Source organism: Takifugu rubripes, chromosome 8 (genome assembly GCF_901000725.2).
Source record: "Takifugu rubripes chromosome 8, fTakRub1.2, whole genome shotgun sequence".
NCBI classification, from domain to species: Eukaryota; Metazoa; Chordata; class Actinopteri; order Tetraodontiformes; family Tetraodontidae; genus Takifugu; species Takifugu rubripes.
This window is the reverse complement of record NC_042292.1, coordinates 10837212-10865142: the sequence shown is the minus strand read 5'-3', so window position 1 is coordinate 10865142 and position 27931 is coordinate 10837212. Positions and strand designations below refer to the sequence as shown.

The 27931-nt window shown below is 42.1% G+C and overlaps 1 protein-coding gene across 2 annotated transcripts; it reads left to right on the top strand.

Moving 5' to 3' along the window:
• Positions 1 to 254: 254 nt before the first annotated feature.
• On the top strand, positions 255 to 27771 carry zanl (zonadhesin, like). Of its 2 annotated transcripts, none has more exons than XM_029839930.1 (69): positions 255 to 348; positions 1456 to 1481; positions 2715 to 2861; positions 2963 to 3228; positions 3484 to 3568; positions 3644 to 3796; positions 4914 to 5081; positions 5167 to 5264; positions 5354 to 5432; positions 5507 to 6880; positions 7029 to 7222; positions 7305 to 7446; positions 7541 to 7785; positions 7883 to 8031; positions 8213 to 8341; positions 8764 to 8896; positions 8975 to 9116; positions 9389 to 9582; positions 9669 to 9807; positions 10071 to 10187; positions 10406 to 10530; positions 10607 to 10752; positions 10853 to 10996; positions 11290 to 11397; positions 11556 to 11725; positions 12237 to 12439; positions 12585 to 12729; positions 13014 to 13207; positions 13290 to 13431; positions 13526 to 13770; positions 13868 to 14016; positions 14198 to 14326; positions 14766 to 14898; positions 14977 to 15118; positions 15391 to 15584; positions 15667 to 15805; positions 16064 to 16180; positions 16400 to 16524; positions 16603 to 16748; positions 16849 to 16992; positions 17286 to 17393; positions 17550 to 17719; positions 18223 to 18425; positions 18571 to 18715; positions 19036 to 19283; positions 19409 to 19586; positions 19724 to 19832; positions 19946 to 20040; positions 20155 to 20331; positions 20483 to 20691; positions 20774 to 20918; positions 21034 to 21131; positions 21217 to 21363; positions 21467 to 21631; positions 22034 to 22161; positions 22347 to 22618; positions 22694 to 22902; positions 23941 to 24085; positions 24185 to 24432; positions 24691 to 24820; positions 24897 to 25092; positions 25187 to 25348; positions 25917 to 26047; positions 26158 to 26360; positions 26649 to 26784; positions 26875 to 27012; positions 27116 to 27209; positions 27566 to 27609; positions 27696 to 27771. In XM_029839930.1, the coding sequence occupies exons 1-69, from the start codon at positions 266 to 268 to the stop codon at positions 27749 to 27751; spliced, it is 11592 nt and encodes a 3863-aa protein (XP_029695790.1). In that variant the 5' UTR covers positions 255 to 265; the 3' UTR covers positions 27752 to 27771. The 2 variants fall into 2 exon arrangements, with proteins under 2 accessions (XP_029695790.1, XP_029695789.1); XM_029839929.1 differs by having other exon boundaries at positions 2712 to 2861.
• Positions 27772 to 27931: the final 160 nt, after the last annotated feature.

Below are 27931 nucleotides of genomic sequence, written 5' to 3'. Positions count from 1 at the left end.
CTGAAAGTTCAACATACACGCACACACACACACTCACACACACACACACACGTGCACACCCACACACACACACACAGTTTAAATGAAGACTCGCCCATCCATATCTATGATAGTTACTTATTTACGCATTTTTGCAACAACAATTTTCAGAAAGAAAAAATCCCTCCACCCAACAGAGTTTCCATTCTGCCCCACCCTGACAATCATCACCATATATATAAAGTCATCTTCCTCGTCCACCTGTCTGCCTGTCCTGCTGGCTAACATGTCAGCAATGGATACTCCAAAGTTTCTAATTTTGCTTTTATGGATGTGGTCTTGCAAAGGAAGTGAAAGTCTAAAGCAGGGGTCAGTATTTGTTTATTATTTATTTGTTAGGTTTGAGAGGACATTTAGAATTTATAAACCAAAATGTATGAATAGAAATATTATCTACAGCCTAGCTAATTTTGGAATATACCAAGGTGTAATATTACGTGATCAATTGATTATGTAACTGATTATATAAGACATTTAATTTGTCTTTTCATCATATTTTTTTGCCTTGGAAAAATAATTAAAAATATGCAGATGTGTGAATCAAGATAATAATTCTATCAGTTTGGATTAATTTATTTGGCTGTATGAAAACAAAAAGTATTATACATCCTAAAGAAATATGTTATGTGCAAGGTGACCCAGTACTCCTTTCAGCCATGAGAAAGCCTTTAGAAAATATTAAGATCAATGAAAAAAATACCATCAGATGAATTGGATTTGTAGGAATTCTAATAATTCCAAGATTATTGAAGTTATTGTAATGTTTAAAAATGTGCATATGAAACTTTTCCCTTCAATCTCATCAGCAAAGTATTGTCTAATCAATAGATAGACCTTAACAATTAGCAGAGGGGCCAGTGGATTTACAGTCAATTCTATAACAAATTTTAACAATCAAGGATGCAACAAACAGGTTGATCAGTAAAGATCAAGTGAGAGGATACAGAATCTCGCTTTTACATGTTTCCTTTGTTTTTTTATCTCGTTTTGCCTCATTTGTTACCTTGCGATTACTGAAAATTCTACAAGAACCACATTTTAAGCACTAAACAAAACCAGTCATTCCTGTCAAAGTATTCACACTGTAAGTCTTTTAGGAAATATATTGTTATCAGAGACTTCCTGACAGGAAAGTTTATTTAGCATTAGTTCAGCTCTTGAAAGTGTCTTTTGTGAAAACTTAACAGCCATTTAAAAGTACCTGCGACCTGGATCCTCACAGTCACACAGCAAAAAGGCAAATTCAATATTCGTGAAAGCTTTTCTGTTAATGAGGGTTTTATTAAGTGCTTGTCCTACTTGTTGGGTGTTTATTCTTGGTAAAGTAGGAATATAGATCTTTAAGTTGATTCTCTCTGTACATTTGGTCATTGTGAGAGAAAATATAGTTAATACATTTTTCATTCTTTTTTACAGTGTTCGGAATTCACCAAGAGAAGATGGTAGGTCGCTTTTAATCTTCCAACATTCTCGACTGTAGCGCACTTTGATTCTAACAAACGTTGACTGTCCCTGCTCTGCTGCCCATCAACACCAGTTTGCACATGTCGGGTGTGCGTGGATTTATTGCAGTTTAAAAAAATTCAAACGCTTGTTCGTGCGAAGTTTAGACGCAAACTTGCGACGTAGATACAAACAGCCTAATTGGAATGTGGACTTTTCTTTTTCCTTATTGCTGCTATTCATAACCACCTTCACTGCTGAATGCAGCAGTGTTACCTGTAAAAACTCAGGTTTAAACACACACACACACACACAGAACATAAAAGACTTACTTAACATCCACAATAACTTACATTAACATGGTTGTGCAATGCTACCAAAACTAAAGTGCGGGCTGTAAAGTGTCCAGCTTTATATTGCAATATCAGTTGCAATCTTAGTTTCTATAATTGAAGATTTGCTAGCCTTGGAATGTTGCATTTAGATACCTGCTTTTTGTTAAAAATGATTATTTGAGTTGGTTTGCTCATCAGACATAGTCTTCAAGTATGTGCAAATCCTTTGGAGGTGGAAACTACAAATTACAACATGACAAATGTCTGTACAATTAGGGAATACATGCTCACCATTAAATACCGGCTTACTGATGTGTATTAACAGCGCATTGATGCTTTATTATTTATTATAACGCTTACCATGTGAGATCATATTCACTAGTTATTACCGGTCCATCTTCAACGCAGACTTCTCCAGCTATAAGCTCCTAATCACTGCGTCAACATTGGACATAAGGAGGTGGTTTTATAACAATTGTGATCTTAATAAAATTTAATGGCAATAATTTAAATTGGGGTAAGATATCCAGCATTAACTACCTGTGTATTAATAGAATATTGATGCTTCATGAAACATTATAAAGAATCTGTTCTGACCTCATTCTGCATGGTAGTTAATGGTGAATAAGTGCTAAATAAGTGCTAATAAGTGTTCAAACTAATCTAAACTAAACTTGTGTACAACCCAATATGTGGTTAATAGGTATCTCTATCATCATTGATGCAGTACAATATAACTTTAACCTCTTTGTCTATAAATTCATTACACACCTATATTATTGCATTGCTATTTTTGTTAAGAAAAAAAAATATATTGCTAAGTGTTGTTTTTTTTTATGCAAAGTTAGGATGTTCTTTCTTCCATTTGATTGGGCTGTTCATGTGATTTTGCAGCAGCCGTCATCACTTCCTGTGACTTCAACCAGGACAGCACACCTTACTGCCAATTCACACAGGACACCGCAGACGACAATGACTGGACGAGACACTTTGGTCCAACCCCAACAAATCACACAGGCCCCAGTGGAGACTACCCAGACAGAAGTAAGTCCTAACTGGATGGTATCTATTTTCTGTACAGCGTAAAGCCAAGATGTAAAAGCCCAAGTCATTTTCAATCTTGTTCTGTTTTACTCCATTTATAGAGGGGTTCTACATCTATCATGAGTGCGACAACGTGTCTAATGGAAAAAAGGCTCGTCTCCTGAGCCCGCTCATCTCATCAACATCATCTCAGATTTGTGTTCAGTTTCGTTACTATATGTATGGGATTGATAGTGACAATCTATTGAGGGTTTTGACAAAGAGACCTGGTGGTGAAGAGGAGAACTGGAACAGGACAGGAATCCAGAGTCCAGCGTGGCTACCGGGCTCTGTGACTGTGTCAAAATCCACAACTGAACAGATTACTGTGAGTATGCGCAGATTCATAAAGATGACAATTATTCATCATAACTGTCACTAAGAGTTACAGATTATTGTTTGTTTTGAACTGATTCTTCCATTTACACTAAGTATGAAAGGTGCCTTTTTATATTAAAAAACATGCAAAATACAAACTGAATTACCATCAAATGTTATTCTTTGGAACACTGCACAGCTATATTAAACTGGTAAATCCACCGAAACAGAACAAGCTAATAATATTGTCTTTCTATTGTGTTAGATGGTCTTTGAGGCTCAGAGAGGTCGCACATCGTATTGTGACACAGCTCTGGATAACATTGTCATTAGTGAAGGAGCATGTCCTTGTAAGTATACACATGCAAACACAGAGCCTCATACATACAGACAGAATCTAAAAACCTTTGTTTTTCCCTCCACAGCCTGTGTTGCTGGCTGTAATTTCGACAATTTGGGTGATCTTTGCGGGTGGGTGTCTGAAGCGGAAAATACTGACATCTTTGGTTTCGAACAATTTACTGGTGCAGGTCCTAGTTCAGGCACTGGTCCGAATGATGACTTCTCCAAACCTGGATGTGAGTTTTCTTTTCTTTCTTTTTCCCACAAATCTTAAAGGTGCACTATGCAGGGTTGCATAGTGACCTCCCCAAATACACTGTGAAACTGTCAGGCCTCTGGAGACAACACAAGGGTTGTAAACGTCAAAATAAACAATAGGGTGCGCCAAGAGATGAAAAATCATCTTCCCGATAATGACCAAACAAGACAAAGAGGTGTGAGCAGAGTTGATTGAGTAACGTGATTATCTGAGAGTAGATAGATGGATGATGACGTGATCATTGCATCACTACTCAGTACAATATATTTTGGAAAATGGTGGCATGGACACGACCAAAGTAAAGATGTTTGGATGAATATATGGTGAAGAGAAGAGAAATTGAGATGGAGTGAAAAAAGACCTGCAGTTACACTGGAGCTGTACAGGACTTAGATTATAAATTTATTCACCAAAGAGTAGAACTTTCATGGAAACATTGGCGCTTTACTCCAAACTGCAATAGAACTGAGGTAATGCAGGATTGCACAGTTCAACTACAACCAACATGTCTCATGTAACATTGTTTTATATCTGTTTCATGCCTAAATATTTCTTTACTATTAATTAGCAGTTTAAAACTATAAATACTCATTTTAATTTGGGGTTTCCTTGGAACACTTGCCATGCATAGCTATCAGGATGCTCAATAGTTACTGTTTGGTGCGCTCAAACTTTGCCTAGAAGACTCAATAACGTGACATTTCACCATCAAGTCAAATGCTTGTTGAGGTTCTTGACCAAGTTCTGAAAACTCTTGTTTTTGTGGTTAGTTCAGTTGATATTCTCGTTTCTATGACAGTTGAAAGAGCATTTATGGGTGCATTTGTTACACTTTTCACTAGACATATGCTTAGCTCCAGTATTCTAGTGTCAAGCTTTTACGCAAGCAAATTAATGTAATATAATCTTCTAAATAAACTTTATATCTGAACTGCCCATTAAAATAGCACAGCAATGCAGTATACCCCCATATATAGTAGAAAAAAAATGTGAAATTCATATAAATAATATATATATATATATATATATATTAGCATATTATGTGTATCACTACTATTGTATGATTTGTCATAAATTGTGATTCTTATATGCAGTGGGCAGTTACATGTTAATGAGTTCTATGGATGCCATCGCTGGAGAGAAGGCACAGCTCAAAAGCCCTTCAGTGACCCCGACATCTGGCTGTCTGGAACTCACCTTCTACTACTACCTTTATGGCAGCAGTAAAAACATGGAAATAAGTGTTCACACTATTACCACAGGTAAACTGCAACAGTTTTACAAAAATGATTTGTCTAAAAACTGCATTGATTGCTTGGCTTGATTTTTTCACTCCCTGATCCACAGGTGGAACCCTAGGGGATGCTCTTTTCAGCGTTAAAGGGAATCAGGGTCAAAGTTGGATACCTGCAAAAGTTCGTTACGTAGGAACCACTGCCATCCAGGTAAATGTTGGAATTCAGTATATTGCCTTATTTGTATGATTATAGATGAATGAGTCGCATATGACTTATATAACACTATATGTATTTAGTTCGTGATTGTGGGGACCTATGGAGAGACTGCCCTGACTGATATAGCTGTAGATGCTGTGTGTATCTTGTCCTGTACAGGTAAGAAATGGACAGGTTACTTTTGCTACTCTCTGAACAGACATACTTATGTATTTTATTATTTTTTCCTTTAGCTGTGCCAACAGTATTACCACCAATAACATCAAAACCACCAACCCCTGGACCAACGACTCCAAAACCATCTACCCCTAAGCCAACCACCCCTGGACCAACGACTCCAAAACCATCTACCCCTAAGCCAACCACCCCTGGACCAACGACTCCAAAACCATCTACCCCTAAGCCAACCACCCCTGGACCAACGACTCCAAAACCATCTACCCCTAAGCCAACCACCCCTGGACCAACGACTCCAAAACCATCTACCCCTAAGCCAACCACCCCTGGACCAACGACTCCAAAACCATCTACCCCTAAGCCAACCACCCCTGGACCAACGACTCCAAAACCATCTACCCCTAAGCCAACCACCCCTGGACCAACGACTCCAAAACCATCTACCCCTAAGCCAACCACCCCTGGACCAACGACTCCAAAACCATCTACCCCTAAGCCAACCACCCCTGGACCAACGACTCCAAAACCATCTACCCCTAAGCCAACCACCCCTGGACCAACGACTCCAAAACCATCTACCCCTAAGCCAACCACCCCTGGACCAACGACTCCAAAACCATCTACCCCTAAGCCAACCACCCCTGGACCAACGACTCCAAAACCATCTACCCCTAAGCCAACCACCCCTGGACCAACGACTCCAAAACCATCTACCCCTAAGCCAACCACTCCTGGACCAACGACTCCAAAACCATCTACCCCTAAGCCAACCACCCCTGGACCAACGACTCCAAAACCATCTACCCCTAAGCCAACCACCCCTGGACCAACGACTCCAAAACCATCTACCCCTAAGCCAACCACCCCTGGACCAACGACTCCAAAACCATCTACCCCTAAGCCAACCACCCCTGGACCAACGACTCCAAAACCATCTACCCCTAAGCCAACCACCCCTGGACCAACGACTCCAAAACCATCTACCCCTAAGCCAACCACCCCTGGACCAACGACTCCAAAACCATCTACCCCTAAGCCAACCACCCCTGGACCAACGACTCCAAAACCATCTACCCCTAAGCCAACCACCCCTGGACCAACGACTCCAAAACCATCTACCCCTAAGCCAACCACCCCTGGACCAACGACTCCAAAACCATCTACCCCTAAGCCAACCACCCCTGGACCAACGACTCCAAAACCATCTACCCCTAAGCCAACCACCCCTGGACCAACGACTCCAAAACCATCTACCCCTAAGCCAACCACCCCTGGACCAACGACTCCAAAACCATCTACCCCTAAGCCAACCACCCCTGGACCAACGACTCCAAAACCATCTACCCCTAAGCCAACCACCCCTGGACCAACGACTCCAAAACCATCTACCCCTAAGCCAACCACCCCTGGACCAACGACTCCAAAACCAAGTATGTCAATCCTTGTCCTACCTTTTTACTTCTTTGAATAGAATAATAAGAGTTAAATGTTTCACCATTAAATTCTTCCTCCTCTCAACAGTGTGTGTATTTACCTGTAATTTGTTCTACTTATTCCTTATTTTATTTTTTTGTACAGAACCATGTCCTCCTAATGCAGAATACATAGACTGTGGTCCACCTTGCATACCTACATGTAAGGAACCTTCCACCAGTTGCAATGGCTCTTGCATTAGTGGTTGTTTCTGCAAACCTGGGTTTGTGTTTAATGGGCCACGCTGTGTGCCCATTGAGAAGTGTGGATGTCTGGATGAACACAATAACTATTATGAGGTGATAAATATATCCCATCATATGAAAGTCCTAAACTTGCAAATGAAAATGCTCAGTGACAAGCACTCTCTTCCTGTGCCAGCCTGGTGAGGTCGTTTTTGGCGATGGCTGCTCCAAGCTGTGTCGGTGTGCAGGAAACTACACTTTGGAATGTGTCGATAACTCCTGTGACCCCACTGAAGAGTGTCGTGACATTAACGGTGTTCCGGGCTGCTATCCTAAAGGTAGAACTGTCTTCACAATTGTCAAGTATGCGACAGGTTAACACTCTCTGCATGTATCCTTTCTATTGACCTTTTCATTTGTTTATTCTTGTAGCAACATCAACATGCATCGCATCTGGGGACCCACATTATAAAACCTTTGACAGACGTGCTTACGACTTTATGGGCAACTGCACCTATTTGATGTCGGCGCCTTGCAACAAATCATTTGTGCCGTACTTTGAAGTCCATGCTGACAATGAAAATCGATATAACCAATACAGAATCTCCTATTTGAAAGCTGTACATGTATATGTACATAGTCTAAAGATTTCTATTTTAAAAGGTGGCACTGTGCAGGTAAAAACTACAGTCCCTTCTAGACTTCTAGAATTTTTACCTTTGATGAGAGATTTTTGTTGTTTTTTTAAACCTACTCCCATACTTGCGTTTACAGGTGAATGGAACCAATGTGAAGCTGCCAGTGAGCCCAGCTGATGGCATCTCTGTGTTTAAGGCAGGGAAGTTCTACACCATCTCCACCAACTTCGGTTTAACCGTTCGCTATGACGGAAACCATTTCATGGACATCAAAGTCATCAAAGAGTGAGTGTTTGCCATTGTAGAGCTTTTCCATCAAGAATTTTATTTTCATGCAAGAAATGTATTTGAAGAACTTTGGATCATAAAAATCAAACAGATTAAACGAGATACAATATATTTAATATATAAACACATCGTTGGTTTCTACAAATAACTAACCTTTTTGTTTTCATGAAATCTGTAGTTTTCAAGATCTGCTTTGTGGTCTCTGTGGGAATTATGACAAGGATCCTAAAGACGACTTCCGTAAACCTGATGGATCAATGGCCAGTAATGCAAATGAATTTGGACACAGCTGGAACACCGACTCAGAGTGAGTATTATGCATCATTCCTGCAACCATATGCTGCACATACAAACTTAACGGGCATTACATAACTAAACAGTGTAGCTGTTCAAAAGAATGTAGCTAAAACCAGTTGCATGGGTTATTCTTCAGATCCCAATTCAGAAACAATGTCAGACTATTCACACAATGTGGAAAAAGAAATCCAAGCAAAATGCTAAATATATTTCACCGCTAAAAAGAATATCACATTTGAATATGGTCACCTTAGTGTGAGTTCAGCTTTCACAAATGTAGTTTTAATCTAACACGTATTTGTATTTGTTAATGCATTTGACTTAAAGGAAAATGTCATAGTTTGGTGAAACCTCAAGTTTGTACTTAAATATTGAATCCATCGCTGCTGACAGCCACAAAGTGTGAGTCTAGATCATTGTCTGTGTTCACAGATGCAATAAACAACCCAACGCCACTAACCCTGAGTGTACTGAGGAAGAGAAGTATAAGAGCTCGGGCTACTGCGGCATGCTTCTGGACAGTGATGGTCCTTTCGCCGTATGCCATCCCAAAGTCAATCCCAATGTATGTGGTAAACACAGTCACGCAGTAGGTCACTGAGGATCGAGACACACGAGTGAGAATTACGTAACTTCTGTTCAGAATTACTTCAAAGACTGCGTGTTTGACATGTGTGCCCTGGATGGAGCCAAGCCTGTTCTGTGTGAAGCCATTGAAGCCTATGTCAATGAATGCCAGGACCGTGGCATCACCGTAGGACCCTGGAGGAATGACAGCTTCTGTCGTAAGTGTTAAACCAATAGGCGTAAAAATGATGTACCAGTGCTACCAAAAAAAAGTTAGAGGTTACCCAGGAGTTAGTAAAAGGTTTTTAACGTGCCAAATGCTAAAGAGGATTTAGAGTTCATCAGGATATTGTGAGTCAGGTGATTTTGACGCCACTAGTCCCTGTGCCAACCTTAGTTTTTTTTTTAAAGCCTCTATTTTGTTGGATTTAAAGAAGAAGAATGTCCCTCGAGAAATGTCGTAATGAGGTCATTTTTTGTTTATCCCTAGCTATCCCGTGCCCTACTAACAGCCACTACAAGCCCTGCGCAGACCCCTGTCAAGACACTTGTTCTGGAAAACCTCCATCCTGCAGCGGACCCTGTTCAGAAGGCTGCGTGTGCAATCCCGGTTATGTTCTGAGTGCTGGCAAGTGTGTTGCCAACACTTCTTGCGGCTGTAAATTTAATGGCCAATACTATGAGGTAGAGCATATGGTTTGATGTTGAGATGTGTTGGGACATGGGGGGGCATCTTTTCATGACCTAAATATCGATTGCTTTTGTGTTAGAATGGAGAGGACTTTTACATCGACAACTGTGAGCGGAAGTGTAGGTGCAACGCTCCCTCTGTTACCTGCGATCCCTTTGCTTGTCCCCCAATGCATGAGTGTAAACTCCAGGAGGGAGATCTTGGATGCTATCCCACTGGTAGGTCGACCTGTTACACCTATAGCCCCACATTCATGCTACGAAGCAATCAAAGATTACATCACAGATTATGTACCGTGATTACCCTTTTCCTTTCCTTTTTTCCTTAGTTCTCCCCCCTCCTTTTCTAACCATTTTCAGCCACTGGCACACCTAGCATAACTTGCTGTTTTCAACCATATACATATATACTGTATATTTGATTGTATTTGATTTATTCCATTTTTATTCAGCAGTGTTGTTTATGCTGTTCATCCTCTCAGGTTCTCAGGACTGCGTGGTTTCTGGTGATCCCCATTATAACACATTTGACAAGAAGTACTTCACTTTCATGGGCACATGTACTTACACACTTGCTAGATCCTGCAAGAATAACACAGGTGAGAGCTATTCAAGTGCACTTTACAGAAACTCAAACAGCGGCAAGGAAAATCTCTTTTCACAAGAAGAAACCTGATTAATTTGTATTATATTCATTAAAAATAGACATAACTACAGAGGTACGGTAGGTTAAAGAATATAGTAAATGCCAGAAAATTCTATTTTAGCTTCTTCTACAGCTGCTCTTACATGATAGCTTGGTGATCTTAATGTACAGGTCCTTGGTTCTCGGTGGAGGGAAAGAACGAAGAGAGAGGAGCACCAGGTGTGTCCTACCTCAGAAAACTCTATGTGACTGTAAATGGAATTACAGTAACCTTGATGAAAGGCAGGAGGACACTGGTCAGTACAAACACACACACACACAAACACACACACACACACACAGACTAAGTTGTTGTGGACTTTCACATAACAGGTAAATGAGCGGCGGGTTGCTCTCCCTCATACCCCCTCTCCTCTTATGACCTTGAGTCTGGCCGGTCAGTACGTCACTGTGCAGACATCCTTTGGGCTCCGTGTGCGCTGGGATGGAAACCACTTTGCTCAGATCACAGTCCCAAGGTCAGTCCAATATAAATATTTGTTGGTGAAATTAAGCATTCTTATCAAATGTTATCAACAACTATTGGTGTAAAACAACATGTTTTTGTCTTCTACCCAGTTCTTACCACAACCAAATGTGTGGTCTCTGTGGAGACTACAATGGTAGCCCAGGCAACGACTTCACCAAACCAGATGGCAGTGTGACAACAAATGTCAACGACTTTGGGAACAGCTGGAAAACAGAAGAGGATGAAGATGATTTGTGAGTTCACATCCTCCTTTTAGAGTATGCTCATCCAAAGACAGGCTAAATGCTGACCAATAATTAGGACTACTGTCAGTTACCACATTTATTCAAAAATGTGGTAACAGCATAATAAATACCATATTTAAAGGCTCTTTCAGTGATTCTGAGCAAAAACAACATTGAAAAAGCTATCTAAATTCTTTTCAAAAAGAATCTTTTATTTTAGTGATCCGAATATCTGTAAAACTTCTTCACGATGTTATTCTTAAGGAGGCGGACGATAAACCTTTTACTGTTGTGTTGAGCAGTTGCACCGATGGCTCTAAGCCAGATCCAGATTGTGACCCCGCACTTGAGGCTGAGGTGGTGAAACCAGACAAATGTGGCAAGATTAAAGACACCGCTGGACCTTTCAGGTGAGTTAATAGTTTGCTGGACTTATTAAATGTGTAAATACTACATTTATGTCATGGAAAAAAAGCTTGTTTTTTAGGCCTATATAGACTAATAATGGGTCAAATCAATAACAGGCTGGGTGTCACCTGCCTTCCTGAGCTGTAATTCTATTTTCCAGGGACTGTATCCGTGTGGTGGATCCAACACCATTCTTTCAGAGTTGTGTGTTTGACATGTGTCAGTTCCACGGTCAGCAGAAGGTACTGTGTGACCAGCTCCAGGCCTACACAGCCGCTTGCCTTAGTGCTGGGGCCACAGTCCACCAGTGGAGGACTCCAACATTCTGTCGTAAGTTGCCAGATTTACATTTTGGTATCGTGTTAAATACTCAATAATTACCATATTTTAAATGATGTGTTGTTATATAAACAAGCCATGTTATTGATGCAGAAAATACAAAAAAATGATTTCCTTTCAGTATACTGCATAAAAATTGGTTAGTTATGTTTTAATTCTTTCAGCTGGTCTTGTGCCAATAATTAGTAGCAACATTGGATCATGTGCATTGTTTGTTGTGCTCGGTCAAAAATGGGGTTTAAATTGGCGTCAATGAGCATATTTTGCGAGTATTGTGATTTTAACTGTTGTCAAAGGGCAGATTTTACTAGCTGGGTCCAAATTTTAAAAATCACCCCAAAATGAGCAACTTTTGAAATACGATTCAATAAAAATTGTAAGAAATGATAACTTTTTAAAACATGAAGGTACCAAGTGTGCATGTCTGACTCACCTGGACACTGGAGAATTCTCTCTCTCTCTCTCTCTTTATTAAAACGGTTTCATGTGTTTCTCCACGAAGCCTTGGACTGTCCTGCCAACAGCTCCTACTCTTTGTGCGTGAGTTCCTGTCCAGAAACGTGCGTGGGTGTGGTCGGCCCACCTGGCTGTGCGGACACATGTGTGGAGGGTTGTAAGTGTAACCCAGGCTTCATCCTCAGCAATGACAAGTGCGTGGCCCTCAAAGAATGTGGATGCGTGGACACCAGTGGATCTTATCACCCTGTGAGTAAGAGCGGCCTCTGGGTGGCTGTAATCATATTTAATCGGACTGAAAATACTGACCTCAGTGAGCAATGTTGGGGGAGAAGGACTGCAAAGAAGTGTTTTTAGTCTAAGAATGTTATTATTTGTGTGGATGCGGTTTTAGGTGGGCGATGACTGGTACTTGGAGGGTTGTGAACAGAAATGCCAGTGTCAGAGTGGAGGATTGATCCAGTGTTCCAACACCAGCTGTAAACCAACTACTGAGAGATGTGAGCTGCAAGACGGAGAATATGGCTGCCGACCACTTGGTATATCTCACACATGCGCCACATCACACAATTTGGTTTTTTTTGTATATCAGCGTTTTTCTGTCTAAAACACAGTTGGACTGGATTTCAATGAGTTTATGTGATTAAAACCGGATTATGGGATCCGGTATAAAAACCAGCCCAGTAGTGTTAATATTGTGCAAAAGAACAACGAGGGCTCATAAATTTTCCGTAGTCCTCATACAATATAAAACAAGGATAATCTGGATCTGTATTTACCTGTAATTTGTTCTACTTATTCCTTATTTTATTTTTTTGTACAGAACCATGTCCTCCTAATGCAGAATACATAGACTGTGGTCCACCTTGCATACCTACATGTAAGGAACCTTCCACCAGTTGCAATGGCTCTTGCATTAGTGGTTGTTTCTGCAAACCTGGGTTTGTGTTTAATGGGCCACGCTGTGTGCCCATTGAGAAGTGTGGATGTCTGGATGAACACAATAACTATTATGAGGTGATAAATATATCCCATCATATGAAAGTCCTAAACTTGCAAATGAAAATGCTCAGTGACAAGCACTCTCTTCCTGTGCCAGCCTGGTGAGGTCGTTTTTGGCGATGGCTGCTCCAAGCTGTGTCGGTGTGCAGGAAACTACACTTTGGAATGTGTCGATAACTCCTGTGACCCCACTGAAGAGTGTCGTGACATTAACGGTGTTCCGGGCTGCTATCCTAAAGGTAGAACTGTCTTCACAATTGTCAAGTATGCGACAGGTTAACACTCTCTGCATGTATCCTTTCTATTGACCTTTTCATTTGTTTATTCTTGTAGCAACATCAACATGCATCGCATCTGGGGACCCACATTATAAAACCTTTGACAGACGTGCTTACGACTTTATGGGCAACTGCACCTATTTGATGTCGGCGCCTTGCAACAAATCATTTGTGCCGTACTTTGAAGTCCATGCTGACAATGAAAATCGATATAACCAATACAGAATCTCCTATTTGAAAGCTGTACATGTATATGTACATAGTCTAAAGATTTCTATTTTAAAAGGTGGCACTGTGCAGGTAAAAACTACAGTCCCTTCTAGACTTCTAGAATTTTTACCTTTGATGAGAGATTTTTGTTGTTTTTTTAAACCTACTCCCATACTTGCGTTTACAGGTGAATGGAACCAATGTGAAGCTGCCAGTGAGCCCAGCTGATGGCATCTCTGTGTTTAAGGCAGGGAAGTTCTACACCATCTCCACCAACTTCGGTTTAACCGTTCGCTATGACGGAAACCATTTCATGGACATCAAAGTCATCAAAGAGTGAGTGTTTGCCATTGTAGAGCTTTTCCATCAAGAATTTTATTTTCATGCAAGAAATGTATTTGAAGAACTTTGGATCATAAAAATCAAACAGATTAAACGAGATACAATATATTTAATATATAAACACATCGTTGGTTTCTACAAATAACTAACCTTTTTGTTTTCATGAAATCTGTAGTTTTCAAGATCTGCTTTGTGGTCTCTGTGGGAATTATGACAAGGATCCTAAAGACGACTTCCGTAAACCTGATGGATCAATGGCCAGTAATGCAAATGAATTTGGACACAGCTGGAACACCGACTCAGAGTGAGTATTATGCATCATTCCTGCAACCATATGCTGCACATACAAACTTAACGGGCATTACATAACTAAACAGTGTAGCTGTTCAAAAGAATGTAGCTAAAACCAGTTGCATGGGTTATTCTTCAGATCCCAATTCAGAAACAATGTCAGACTATTCACACAATGTGGAAAAAGAAATCCAAGCAAAATGCTAAATATATTTCACCGCTAAAAAGAATATCACATTTGAATATGGTCACCTTAGTCACTGACTGTGAAAGAGTCTCGCTCAGCTTTCACAAATGTAGTTTTAATCTAACACGTATTTGTATTTGTTAATGCATTTGACTTAAAGGAAAATGTCATAGTTTGGTGAAACCTCAAGTTTGTACTTAAATATTGAATCCATCGCAGCTGACAGCCACAAAGTGTGAGTCTAGATCATTGTCTGTGTTCACAGATGCAATAAACAACCCAACGCCACTAACCCTGAGTGTACTGAGGAAGAGAAGTATAAGAGCTCGGGCTACTGCGGCATGCTTCTGGACAGTGATGGTCCGTTCGCCGTATGCCATCCCAAAGTCAATCCCAATGTATGTGGTAAACACAGTCACGCAGTAGGTCACTGAGGATCGAGACACACGAGTGAGAATTACGTAACTTCTGTTCAGAATTACTTCAAAGACTGCGTGTTTGACATGTGTGCCCTGGATGGAGCCAAGCCTGTTCTGTGTGAAGCCATTGAAGCCTATGTCAATGAATGCCAGGACCGTGGCATCACCGTAGGACCCTGGAGGAATGACAGCTTCTGTCGTAAGTGTTAAACCAATAGGCGTAAAAATGATGTACCAGTGCTACCAAAAAAAAGTTAGAGGTTACCCAGGAGTTAGTAAAAGGTTTTTAACGTGCCAAATGCTAAAGAGGATTTAGAGTTCATCAGGATATTGTGAGTCAGGTGATTTTGACGCCACTAGTCCCTGTGCCAACCTTAGTTTTTTTTTTAAAGCCTCTATTTTGTTGGATTTAAAGAAGAATAATGTCCCTCGAGAAATGTCGTAATGAGGTCATTTTTTGTTTATCCCTAGCTATCCCGTGCCCTACTAACAGCCACTACAAGCCCTGTGCAGACCCCTGTCAAGACACTTGTTCTGGAAAACCTCCATCCTGCAGCGGACCCTGTTCAGAAGGCTGCGTGTGCAATCCCGGTTATGTTCTGAGTGCTGGCAAGTGTGTTGCCAACACTTCTTGCGGCTGTAAATTTAATGGCCAATACTATGAGGTAGAGCATATGGTTTGATGTTGAGATGTGTTGGGACATGGGGGGGCATCTTTTCATGACCTAAATGTCGCTTTTGTGTTAGAATGGAGAGGACTTTTACATCGACAACTGTGAGCGGAAGTGTAGGTGCAACGCTCCCTCTGTTACCTGCGATCCCTTTGCTTGTCCCCCAATGCATGAGTGTAAACTCCAGGAGGGAGATCTTGGATGCTATCCCACTGGTAGGTCGACCTGTTACACCTATAGCCCCACATTCATGCTACGAAGCAATCAAAGATTACATCACAGATTATGTACCGTGATTACCCTTTTCCTTTCCTTTTTTCCTTAGTTCTCCCCCCTCCTTTTCTAACCATTTTCAGCCACTGGCACACCTAGCATAACTTGCTGTTTTCAACCATATACATATATATATTTGATTGTATTTGATTTATTCCATTTTTATTCAGCAGTGTTGTTTATGCTGTTCATCCTCTCAGGTTCTCAGGACTGCGTGGTTTCTGGTGATCCCCATTATAACACATTTGACAAGAAGTACTTCACTTTCATGGGCACATGTACTTACACACTTGCTAGATCCTGCAAGAATAACACAGGTGAGAGCTATTCAAGTGCACTTTACAGAAACTCAAAACAGCGGCAAGGAAAATCTCTTTTCACAAGAAGAAACCTGATTAATTTGTATTATATTCATTAAAAATAGACATAACTACAGAGGTACGGTAGGTTAAAGAATATAGTAAATGCCAGAAAATTCTATTTTAGCTTCTTCTACAGCTGCTCTTACATGATAGCTTGGTGATCTTAATGTACAGGTCCTTGGTTCTCGGTGGAGGGAAAGAACGAAGAGAGAGGAGCACCAGGTGTGTCCTACCTCAGAAAACTCTATGTGACTGTAAATGGAATTACAGTAACCTTGATGAAAGGCAGGAGGACACTGGTCAGTACAAACACACACACACACAAACACACACACACACACACACAGACTAAGTTGTTGTGGACTTTCACATAACAGGTAAATGAGCGGCGGGTTGCTCTCCCTCATACCCCCTCTCCTCTTATGACCTTGAGTCTGGCCGGTCAGTACATCACTGTGCAGACATCCTTTGGGCTCCGTGTGCGCTGGGATGGAAACCACTTTGCTCAGATCACAGTCCCAAGGTCAGTCCAATATAAATATTTGTTGGTGAAATTAAGCATTCTTATCAAATGTTATCAACAACTATTGGTGTAAAACAACATGTTTTTGTCTTCTACCCAGTTCTTACCACAACCAAATGTGTGGTCTCTGTGGAGACTACAATGGTAACCCAGGCAACGACTTCACCAAACCAGATGGCAGTGTGACAACAAATGTCAACGACTTTGGGAACAGCTGGAAAACAGAAGAGGATGAAGATGATTTGTGAGTTCACATCCTCCTTTTAGAGTATGCTCATCCAAAGACAGGCTAAATGCTGACCAATAATTAGGACTACTGTCAGTTACCACATTTATTGAAAAATGTGGTAACAGCATAATAAATACCATATTTAAAGGCTCTTTCAGTGATTCTGAGCAAAAACAACATTGAAAAAGCTATCTAAATTCTTTTTAGAAAGAATCCTTTATTTTAGTGGTCCAAATATCTGTAAAACTTCTTCACGATGTTATTCTTAAGGAGGCGGACGATAAACCTTTTACTGTTGTGTTGAGCAGTTGCACCGATGGCTCTAAGCCAGATCCAGATTGTGACCCCGCACTTGAGGCTGAGGTGGTGAAACCAGACAAATGTGGCAAGATTAACAACACCACTGGACCTTTCAAGTGAGTTAATAGTTTGCTGGACTTATTAAATGTCTAAATACTACATTTATGTTGGGAAAAAAGCTTGTTTTTTAGGCCTATATAGACTAATAATGGGTCAAATCAATAACAGGCTGGGTGTCACCTGCCTTCCTGAGCTGTAATTCTATTTTCCAGGGACTGTATCCGTGTGGTGGATCCAACACCATTCTTTCAGAGTTGTGTGTTTGACATGTGTCAGTTCCACGGTCAGCAGAAGGTACTGTGTGACCAGCTCCAGGCCTACACAGCCGCTTGCCTTAGTGCTGGGGCGACAGTCCACCAGTGGAGGACTCCAACATTCTGTCGTAAGTTGCCAGATTTACACTTTGGTATCGTGTTAAATACTCAATAATTACCATATTTTAAATGATGTGTTGTTATATAAACAAGCCATGTTATTGATGCAGAAAATACAAAAAAATGATTTCCTTTCAGTATACTGCATAAAAATTGGTTAGTTTTGTTTTAATTCTTTCAGCTGGTCTTGTGCCAATAATTAGTAGCAACATTGGATCATGTGCATTGTTTGTTGTGCTCGGTCAAAAATGGGGTTTAAATTGGCGTCAATGAGCATATTTTGCGAGTATTGTGATTTTAACTGTTGTCAAAGGGCAGATTTTACTAGCTGGGTCCAAATTTTAAAAATCACCCCAAAATGAGCAACTTTTGAAATACGATTCAATAAAAATTGTAAGAAATGATAACTTTTTAAAACATGAAGGTACCAAGTGTGCATGTCTGACTCACCCGGACACTGGAGAATTCTCTCTCTCTTTATTAAAACGGTTTCATGTGTTTCTCCACGAAGCCTTGGACTGTCCTGCCAACAGCTCCTACTCTTTGTGCGTGAGTTCCTGTCCAGAAACGTGCGTGGGTGTGGTCGGCCCACCTGGCTGTGCGGACACATGTGTGGAGGGTTGTAAGTGTAACCCAGGCTTCATCCTCAGCAATGACAAGTGCGTGGCCCTCAAAGAATGTGGATGCGTGGACACCAGTGGATCTTATCACCCTGTGAGTAAGAGCGGCCTCTGGGTGGCTGTAATCATATTTAATCGGACTGAAAATACTGACCTCAGTGAGCAATGTTGGGGGAGAAGGACTGCAAAGAAGTGTTTTTAGTCTAAGAATGTTATTATTTGTGTGGATGCGGTTTTAGGTGGGCGATGACTGGTACTTGGAGGGTTGTGAACAGAAATGCCAGTGTCAGAGTGGAGGATTGATCCAGTGTTCCAACACCAGCTGTAAACCAACTACTGAGAGATGCGAGCTGCAAGACGGAGAATATGGCTGCCGACCACTTGGTATATCTCACACATGCGCCACATCACACAATTTGGTTTTTTTTGTATATCAGCGTTTTTCTGTCTAAAACACAGTTGGACTGGATTTCAATGAGTTTATGTGATTAAAACCGGATTATGGGATCCGGTATAAAAACCAGCCCAGTAGTGTTAATATTGTGCAAAAGAACAACGAGGGCTCATAAATTTTCCTTAGTCCACATACAATATACGACAAGGATAATCTGGAAGCCTCTATGAAAGAGATAATGCACAGTGATGCTGGTATATACAGCAGGAAGTGTCATTAAATGCTACGAACACTCACCTGTCTCCCCCAGGCAACGGTATATGCTCAGTGAGCGGCGATCCCCACTACATCACCTATGACAAGCGAACGCATCATTACATGGGAGCCTGCTCTTACACCCTGACGAAGCCGTGCAACAGTTCCTCCGATTTGCCGTACTTCACCGTGGACACCCAGAATGAGCACAGGGGAAGTAACAAGAAGGTCTCCTACGTCAGAGCGGTGGTGATCAACATAAATGGAGTCACTGTCATCCTTGGGAAGGGACGCACCGTCCAGGTATTTTATCAATAAAACAGCTATGTCTGAATTATTAATGTAATCGTTGTGAAAGGGGTAGATAAGACGAAGAGACTTGCCACGGTGTAATAGCTACTGCATTTGAACTCTTTGCTGTCCTTTAGGTGAACGGAACATTGGTGGTCCCACCCATCACATCCTTGAGTGGAATTGAGATCTATTTTAGTGGCAAGTTTGTTGTCCTGGAGACATCATTTGGATTACGGGTGCGTTTCAATGGAAACCACCATGCTGATGTTACCATACCGACATCCTATAGTGGACAACTCTGTGGCCTGTGTGGTAAGGTTATATAATACAATACTACAATTATTAACTGTAATTGTAATGTAGTTATGTTATTTTCACCCATCAGTCACTCTGCCTGTTATTATGCTTTCTTCTCGCGTGTTTAGTTTTAATTTTTTTGGTTTTGGCAGGAAATTTTAATAACAATCCCAATGACGACAACTTAAAACCAGACAACACACCAGCTTCTAACACCAATGACCTGGGAGACAGCTGGCAGGTCCCTGATCCAAGACCCGAGTAAGTCAAGTCAAAATTCACTAAAATCTCTTTTGCTATGATGATCTTGTAATGACAAACCGAGAATGAATTCACAATTAAAATGATGCCATTCTATTCTCCCAAATGTTCAGTTGCACCAACGGTGGGGGGCAGGAAGACTGTGATGACAAGGTAGAGGAGGAGGCCAGAAAGCCAACTAGCTGTGGCATGATCAGTGACCCCACAGGTATGATGCACCCATGTACAAGCAGACAGAATCAATATATATAGGCTATTATATTATCATTATATATATGTTGTAAATGGCGCCTAATTGGAGGATCTGTGTTCGGCCCCTTAGGCATCTTTAAGGAGTGCCACTCGGTTGTCCCGCCTGGCCCGTACTTCGAAAACTGCGTGTACGATATGTGTGCCACTGACGGTCAAGTTGGGGCTCTGTGTCAGGCAATAGAGAGCTACGCTGACATGTGCGCTTCCAAAGGCGTCTCCATTGCATGGAGAAACAACACCTTCTGTCGTAAGTGTGTCTAACTGTAGTACAGTGTCAAAACTACCGTCGTCTCGTCAGTCAAGCCGCAATAAACCATCTCCAGATCTTATCCAAGTCATTGTTTTCTCCCCAAAAAAAGTGTCCTTCAAAGGTATCTAATATGTATGTGCTTCTTTAGCCCTGAAGTGCCCCCCCGGCAGTCAATACAAGCCATGCGTTTCTGCCTGTCGCCAACCCACCTGTCAGGATCCTGCGGGCCCTGGCGGCTCTTGCGACCTTCCCTGCGTGGAGGGATGTGTCTGCGACCCTGGTCTCATCCTCAGTGGGGACAAATGTGTGCCGCTCAACGAGTGCGGATGTAATGACGAGGATGGACAGTATCGTCCGGTAAGTGCGCTCAGATAAACATGTTTTAATTGTTTTTTGGGTTCTTTTGTAAATTCCCAAAATCACCTATTTGTGCGCGTAGGTGGGAGACACTTGGTTCACAAACACCGACTGCACAGAGCGCTGCAAGTGCATCGGGAACCACAACATCACCTGCGAGCCCTGGCAGTGCAGCCCGGCGCAGGAGTGCAAGGTTGTCGACGGACTGCTGGACTGCCATTCCACAGGTTAACCTGATATTCAATTGCAGGAATCGCCACATCGTGATTATTCCAAACGCGTCTACATCGGTGTGGAATTCCAAACTGAACCCTCATCTTCTGTGCTTCTGTTTCTCCCCAGGTAAAGGAATTTGTCATGTTGCTGGAGATCCCCATTATTATACCTTTGATGGTATAATGCACACATTCATGGGTACCTGCACCTACACTCTGGTGGAGGTAGGTGATGGTTTTGAACCGCCTAAATTCATTTTCCAATATGAAAAGAAGGAAAACGATGTTGTTCATTCCTTCTGTTATGCAGGTGTGCAACACCTCTATGGTGACCACATTCAAAATAGTGGCCAAAAATGAGGAGCGCGGTCAACCGCAGGCCTCCTACCTGCGTTACGTGAAGGTCTACCTGCCTGGTGACACCGTGGTCGAGCTGCAAAAAAGCCGACGAGTTCTGGTAATAAAAAAAAGCCTTTCCTTGATTTCTGTCAGACTGGGCAGATACGAGGGGGAAATTGAAGGATGCACTGAGCTGCTATCTGAAATCTCTGTCTTCATAGGTGAATGGGAAACGGGTGCGAACTCCAATTGAGATCGCGAAGGCCGGTGCTAAGGTAATCATCAGTGGAGCCTACAGCCTGCTGGACACAAACTTTGGTCTGCAGGTTAAGTTTGATGGAGTCCACCACCTGGAGATCACCGTCCCTGGAGAGTACTTCAACAAGGTCAGAAGTGCAATTCTACATTTGCCTCTCTGATCTTTTTTTTCCTTTTTTATTATTTTGAGGTCAGACAGTCAAAGCCAATTTTCATTCCGATATGTACTTACTGGTATTCAGATATTTCTAAAATATGATATAATCCAGGGACCATCAAACCAGTCCTACATAGCCCCCAATCCAGCCGGGCTTTTTATCCTACCAGGTAGACAACTGCTTCCACCTGAGATTCCAGGTGTCAACTATTGGGTGTCTACTAGCTAAGAGGTGTCTACTAGCTAGCTGTATTTCACGCCTTGTAGAACTGGTTGACTATGACTCACGCTGACTATGGCTTACCCAGGATTGCAAATCTACATGGTTGAATAATGAAGTTATAAAACACAGTTCCACAAATTTGTTTTCTAGTTGTGTGGAATGTGTGGAAACTACAACCACAATTCCTCTGATGACAACCTAAAGCCCAACAAGCAACCCGCCAAGGATGCCATTGAACTGGGTAACAGCTGGAAATCTGACGGAGACAGTGATTCTGGGTCAGTACAACAATGTTGCAAACTGTAGAATTTACGGATAAATACCTTTGTTAAACATTCCATTTTAATCTCTCAACACAAATGAGCTGTAATGGTTGCAAATAATAGCGCTATTAGTTATATCTAGATATCTTTAAATTTATGGCGGTAAAGCCATCCAACAAACTAGCGCTCTGCCCTTCTAGCTGTCAACCAGACACTCGCCCAGACGTCCACCCCAACTGCAATGAAGAAGAAGAGAAGAGTTATGAAGCTCAGTGTGCGCAGGTCATCCTGTCAGACCGCTTCAGGCCCTGCCACTCTGTGGTGTCTGCTGAGGCTTTTCTGGGTAACTGTGTCTACGACATGTGTGAATACAACGGCATGCAGTCAACACTCTGCGACAACATTGACGCTTACGCTCAGGCCTGTAAGAGCGCAGGAGTCACCATCAGCTGGAGGAACAGCACATTCTGTCGTGAGTTATATGTTCAACGCCCAAGAAAATCCAAGGTTGCGTTTCCATATATTAAATTTTTTTTCCCCCCCACAGCAATACCCTGCCCAACAAACAGCCACTACTCGGAATGCACTCCGCCATGCCCTCCCACATGCTCCGACCTCTTTCCCCTCTTTTGCCACCTCCCATCAACCACTTGCGTGGAGGGTTGTCAGTGTGATGCTGGCCACGTTCTCAGCGACAGGACTTGCGTTCCACTCAGCGAATGCGGCTGCCTGGACTCAGACAGAGAGTACCATGATGTGAGTGTGACAATGAATACGTACTATATAGCTGTTGGCTAATGAGCGGGTACAATATGTCATGAAGCATCTGGAGCGACCACCATATCCTTCAGAAAACCGAAACTAGCCCGTTTAGTGTAGTATAGATAAGGGGTGTTGGGACTCTACCCAAGGGCCAGTGGGAACCCATGAAAAAGAGTTGTCCATACCTGTTGGGAATGGAAATAAAGTTGGGTTGTGGACCTTGAGACTGAGGTACGAGCCATCCCTGGTCAAATAAATCGTTAGGTCATTGTATCCCTGATGCATCACAGCAGTGTTTCCCCACATTAAAAGGTTTACTCTATTTAAAATACTTTAAAATATTTCTATCACAAACATGTCCATACTAGCAGTGAAAATGTGTGTATTGTTTGCATTTTTAAACGGCCCTCCTCGATGATGTTTGGAAGGTGGTCAGCATCAGTTGTCTGTAATTCAACACAGGAAACAGTTGCGCCCCCTCCTGTCATAACACCCCCCTAGCCCCCCCCCCCCCCCCCCAGCTTCTTAACTACTGAGCTAAATGAATAGGACTGATTTATTATTAATAGATCATTGAACAGTGTCTTAATTTGCTTTAATGATCATCTAAACTGCTGCTTAAAACGAAACCAAAAAAAACGTTATCAATTGTTGTGGAAATTGTGCCTATTGTGGAACTGACACAGACTGGCTAGCGTCAACCATACATGGCGCCAGCCTGTCTTTCCTTAGCCCAAACAGAAGATGCTAACCTTGGACCCAACAGAATCATCTAGCCCGTTTGTCCATGGGAAGAATAGAAAACAAGATATTGTCGCTGAGAGCTCAGAAGCTCCTTCAGGACACTAAATGAGAGTAAAGGTCAACTCTACAGTACAATTTAGAACAGAGAGAAGTAGTCATTTCCTTCAAACCAATAACCATTAGTGTTGACCCAATGTTTCGAAATGTTTTTAAATCCCATTGAGGATGTTAAGAGTCCACTGATGCAGCAATAACAGCTGTTATTACAACATTGTTATCTCTGTGTAGGTGGGAGACTCATGGCTGACAGACAAATGTAGTCAGTCCTGTACTTGCAATGTTGGCGGTGCAATCACATGCAAGGACTTCATGTGCAATGAGAACTCTGTGTGTGAACCGGACAAAGACGGAGATAACATCTGCAAACCCTCAGGTGAGCCCCCCCATTAAACACGTGGACTCTAAGACTATCATGATACAGAAGAAACGTGTTGTTTCAAACCGACCGTGTTTGATTTGCCCTCCCTACCAGGGTTTGACAAGTGCTCCATCTCGGGGGATCCGCACTACCGAACATTTGACGGGTTCACGCATCATTACCAGGGTCCCTACACCTACATCCTCACTCAGGGCCACAACCTGCAGAGCAACATGCCGTCTCTGTTGGTAAGAGGCAAGAACATCAGACGTGGAGGAAACAGGAGAGTGTCCTTCCTGGATCAGGTGTACGTCGACGTGTACGGTGTCAACGTTCGTTTCCTGCAAGGGAAAGCTGTCTTGGTCAGTTATTATTGTTGTTATTTGTTTCAATATTTCATTTGTTTATGACTGTAAAATGTCAACGTGATTCATTCCGTTACAATCCTGTAAAGAAACACCTCCCGACAGGTCATTTTAATACATCTATTTTGCCCCTACTGTTTTGGGGGCAATACTATCAAAATTTTTTGCGGGGCTTTTTTGAGGATATCATTATACGTTTACTTTCTTATTGTACAAAGCGAGTGAATAGTGAAATCAAGTCCTTTTCTTCTGTAGGTGAATGGGGAGCGCGTTTCTCCTCCTCTCAGTCCAGTTACCGGCTTGAAAATTACAATGAACTCCAAGGAAGTTCAGCTCACCGCAGCCTTTGGACTCACTGTGAAATTTGACGGCAGAAGTCGAGGAGGTACGAGGAGGCGAATCCTGCTCTTACTCTAAATGGATGCTGCGGAAATCGGCCTCTAACTTGTCTTTTCCTTTAGAAATCATCCTCCCCAGCACCTACAGGAACTACGTCAGAGGACTGTGTGGAAACAATGATGGCATTACTCGAAATGAATACATGAAGCCCGATGGGACCGTGGTCAGGAATTTGAATGCATTTGGAGACAGCTGGAGAATCACTGATCGCCAGTCTGATGGGCTGAGGAGCATCCAAGTGCCCCATACTGTCCACAGGTGGGATCCCGTTCCTGGGAAGTCAGCACTTCCACAGATTTGACTTCAGCAATTTAACCCAAATCTGATTCCCCCGTGCTTCTGTCGCCACCAGACGAGAGGCGGAAACTGACCCAGATCCTGGATTTGACACGTCGGACTGCTCCTCATCTCAGATCGAGCAATACAACAGCAACACACAGTGTGGAGCTCTGTCTGACGCTGCGGGGGTGTTTAAGGCCTGTCATGGGACCCTACCTCCTCAAACCTACCAAGAGTGAGTACGCAAGATGCAGCGATGCAGCGTAAACATGCGCATTTACTAAAGCGCCACAGTTGTGCGAGATATCCAGTTCCTTAAAGATCTTTACTTCAATATAATGAGAAGTAAGAATGACTACAAATGGTGTATCACTTAAAAGAAAGCAGTAAATTCACGTAACACGAATTGAAACTGTTTACGGATGTCCGAGCACATTCTCTAGCCCCCAGAGTCCGATTAAAACAATAAACAGATCTAAGTTACTATTGCGTCATACTTATAGCACCAAAATGCAACATGCAAATCAGGTTGAAAGTAGACCGGGGGGGTCACTTTATTTCACTTTAAACCATAAAAAATAGTTGAAAACTAAAAAAACCTGTAATTACAGTATGTAAAATTGAGCTCTTTTTCATATGTGTTGCAGCAATGTGCATCTATAACAAATAAATCAAAATTAGAGCAACTTTAAATCAAATTTTCAAATTCCCACCTACGGTGTGGGACAGTAAAGATGTTTAGATGTGTACATGCTACACATAAGTATCCTGTTAAAAGACTAAAACGTCCGCGCCCACTTCAGGTACTGCCTGTTTGACCTGTGCGCTGAGAGTGGCAGCGAGGAGCTGCGCTGTGCCAGTTATGAGGCGTACGCAACCGGCTGCCAGAACGAAAACATCACGCTGGGACCCTGGAGGCAGCAGCTCGGCTGTGGTAAGATATGTGCACTTAATGCAAATGTGGCATTTTTCTTTGTTTCTCAGGCAAACTAATTTCATCGAGTTGATTTTAACAAAATGGATGCACATTCTCTCTTTTCCCAGCCCTCTCCTGCAGTGCCAACAGCACCTACTCTCCTTGTATGACATCTTGCCCGGCCTCCTGCTCTAACCTGGCAGCGCCCTCCGAATGCGACACCACCAACTGCATTGAAGGGTGCCAGTGTGCGGCTGGTTTTGTCATGAGTGAGGGAGCCTGTGTGCCATACAATGAATGTGGCTGCACCTTCCTCAACAGATACTACCCTGTAAGGATTTGTCTGTGTTTGTGTTTACTCACTCTACTAGCAAAGTGGGGACATTTGACTGGTCCCCATAATTTCAAAGGCCTCTTTAAGGCATGGTTTTTAGGTTGTGGTTAGAGTTTATGTTAGGGTACTGCTAAGGTCAGGTTTAGGGCCTGGTTAGGGTAGGTAGCTGGGTAAAGCATGTACAGTATATGAAGGTCTGCATAAAGCTAGAAATACTAGGATGGGTGTGTGTTTATAGTGTGATTTTAACATTATTTCAACTAATTTCTTATGTCTGACTTGTAGCTGAAAGAGAAATTTGTGACCGAGGACTGTTCTGAATCTTGTGAATGCACCAACACCGGTCTTGTTTGCCAACCTAAGACCTGCCAGGAGAATTATGTGTGCACCGTCTACAACCTCAAGCGGGACTGCTATAAAGGTGAGACAAAAATGACCACATTTAGAGCCACTTTTCTTCTATATCAGTGGAACTCTTTTAAACTCTGATGTTTTTTTTTTCCTACTGCAGCAAGTCCTTGTCTGAGTTCCCCATGTTCTAACGGAGGGACCTGTGAAGAAATAGACAACGGTTACAGGTGTCAATGTCCGAAAGGCTTCGAGGGAATACACTGTGATGATGAATCACAGGACACTGTTGGCGGCCTGGGTGAGACTCAGAAAATTGAGCATCTAATATTTCCTTTGAAAGAATTTTTTTTTGTCTTTTCCACCCCCCCAGAAGTGACAGTTTAAATCTGTTTGTGTTACAGAAACCAAGTGGATTATTTTAATCGTGGTGCTGGTTGTGGTGTTGGTCCTGGTCATCGTGATCACCGTTGTGTGCGTTTGCAAACGTAAAGCAAAGTAAGTCTAAGTATGTCTAAGTATGTAAGTATGTCGCTGCTCCTGTTTTCCCATGGAAGGGTCGTCAGGCCTACAAGTCCCATAATTCAGCTGGGTTTTCAGACTCCTGGCTTCGCTAAGATCCAAGGCGAAAGCAGGAGTCTACCTGCTGGGACACAAAACCCAGCTGGATTGTGGGACTTGTAGGCCTGGGTCGATGACCACTGCTCCAATGGCCGTTTTAGATCAACATACAGATGACTATTTTAGCTACAGCAATTTCCAGACATCAAAAATTCTGCAGGAAACAGTTCAGTCAGAAATATATTAAACACATTTGAAGTCTCTGATATCTGACGTCACTTTTTTCCTTCTAGGAAAAAACAAATCAGAGAAAATACACACAGCATGAAATCAACAGGTAAGAGAATCGCTGTTGATAACAGGATGTCTTCAATAACAAGATGTTGATGTTTGTTTTGATATATATGTATATTTTGCTTTTAGATGTACCATATTCAAACATTGGGGCCCGAAAAAAAGACAATGTCACTTCTATGTGATGTCAAACGCTCCTGATCTGGAAAAAACGTGAGCAACAAAGGACAGCCTATGGAACAACTATTGCAATGTGTTAACAACACAAAATAAAACTGATAAGCACGTACACGAGAAAGGGAGTTGTCTTTATCCAACTGATGTGCAAACTTAACTTATGCTTTTTGTTTTTGTTCAATTGTGTA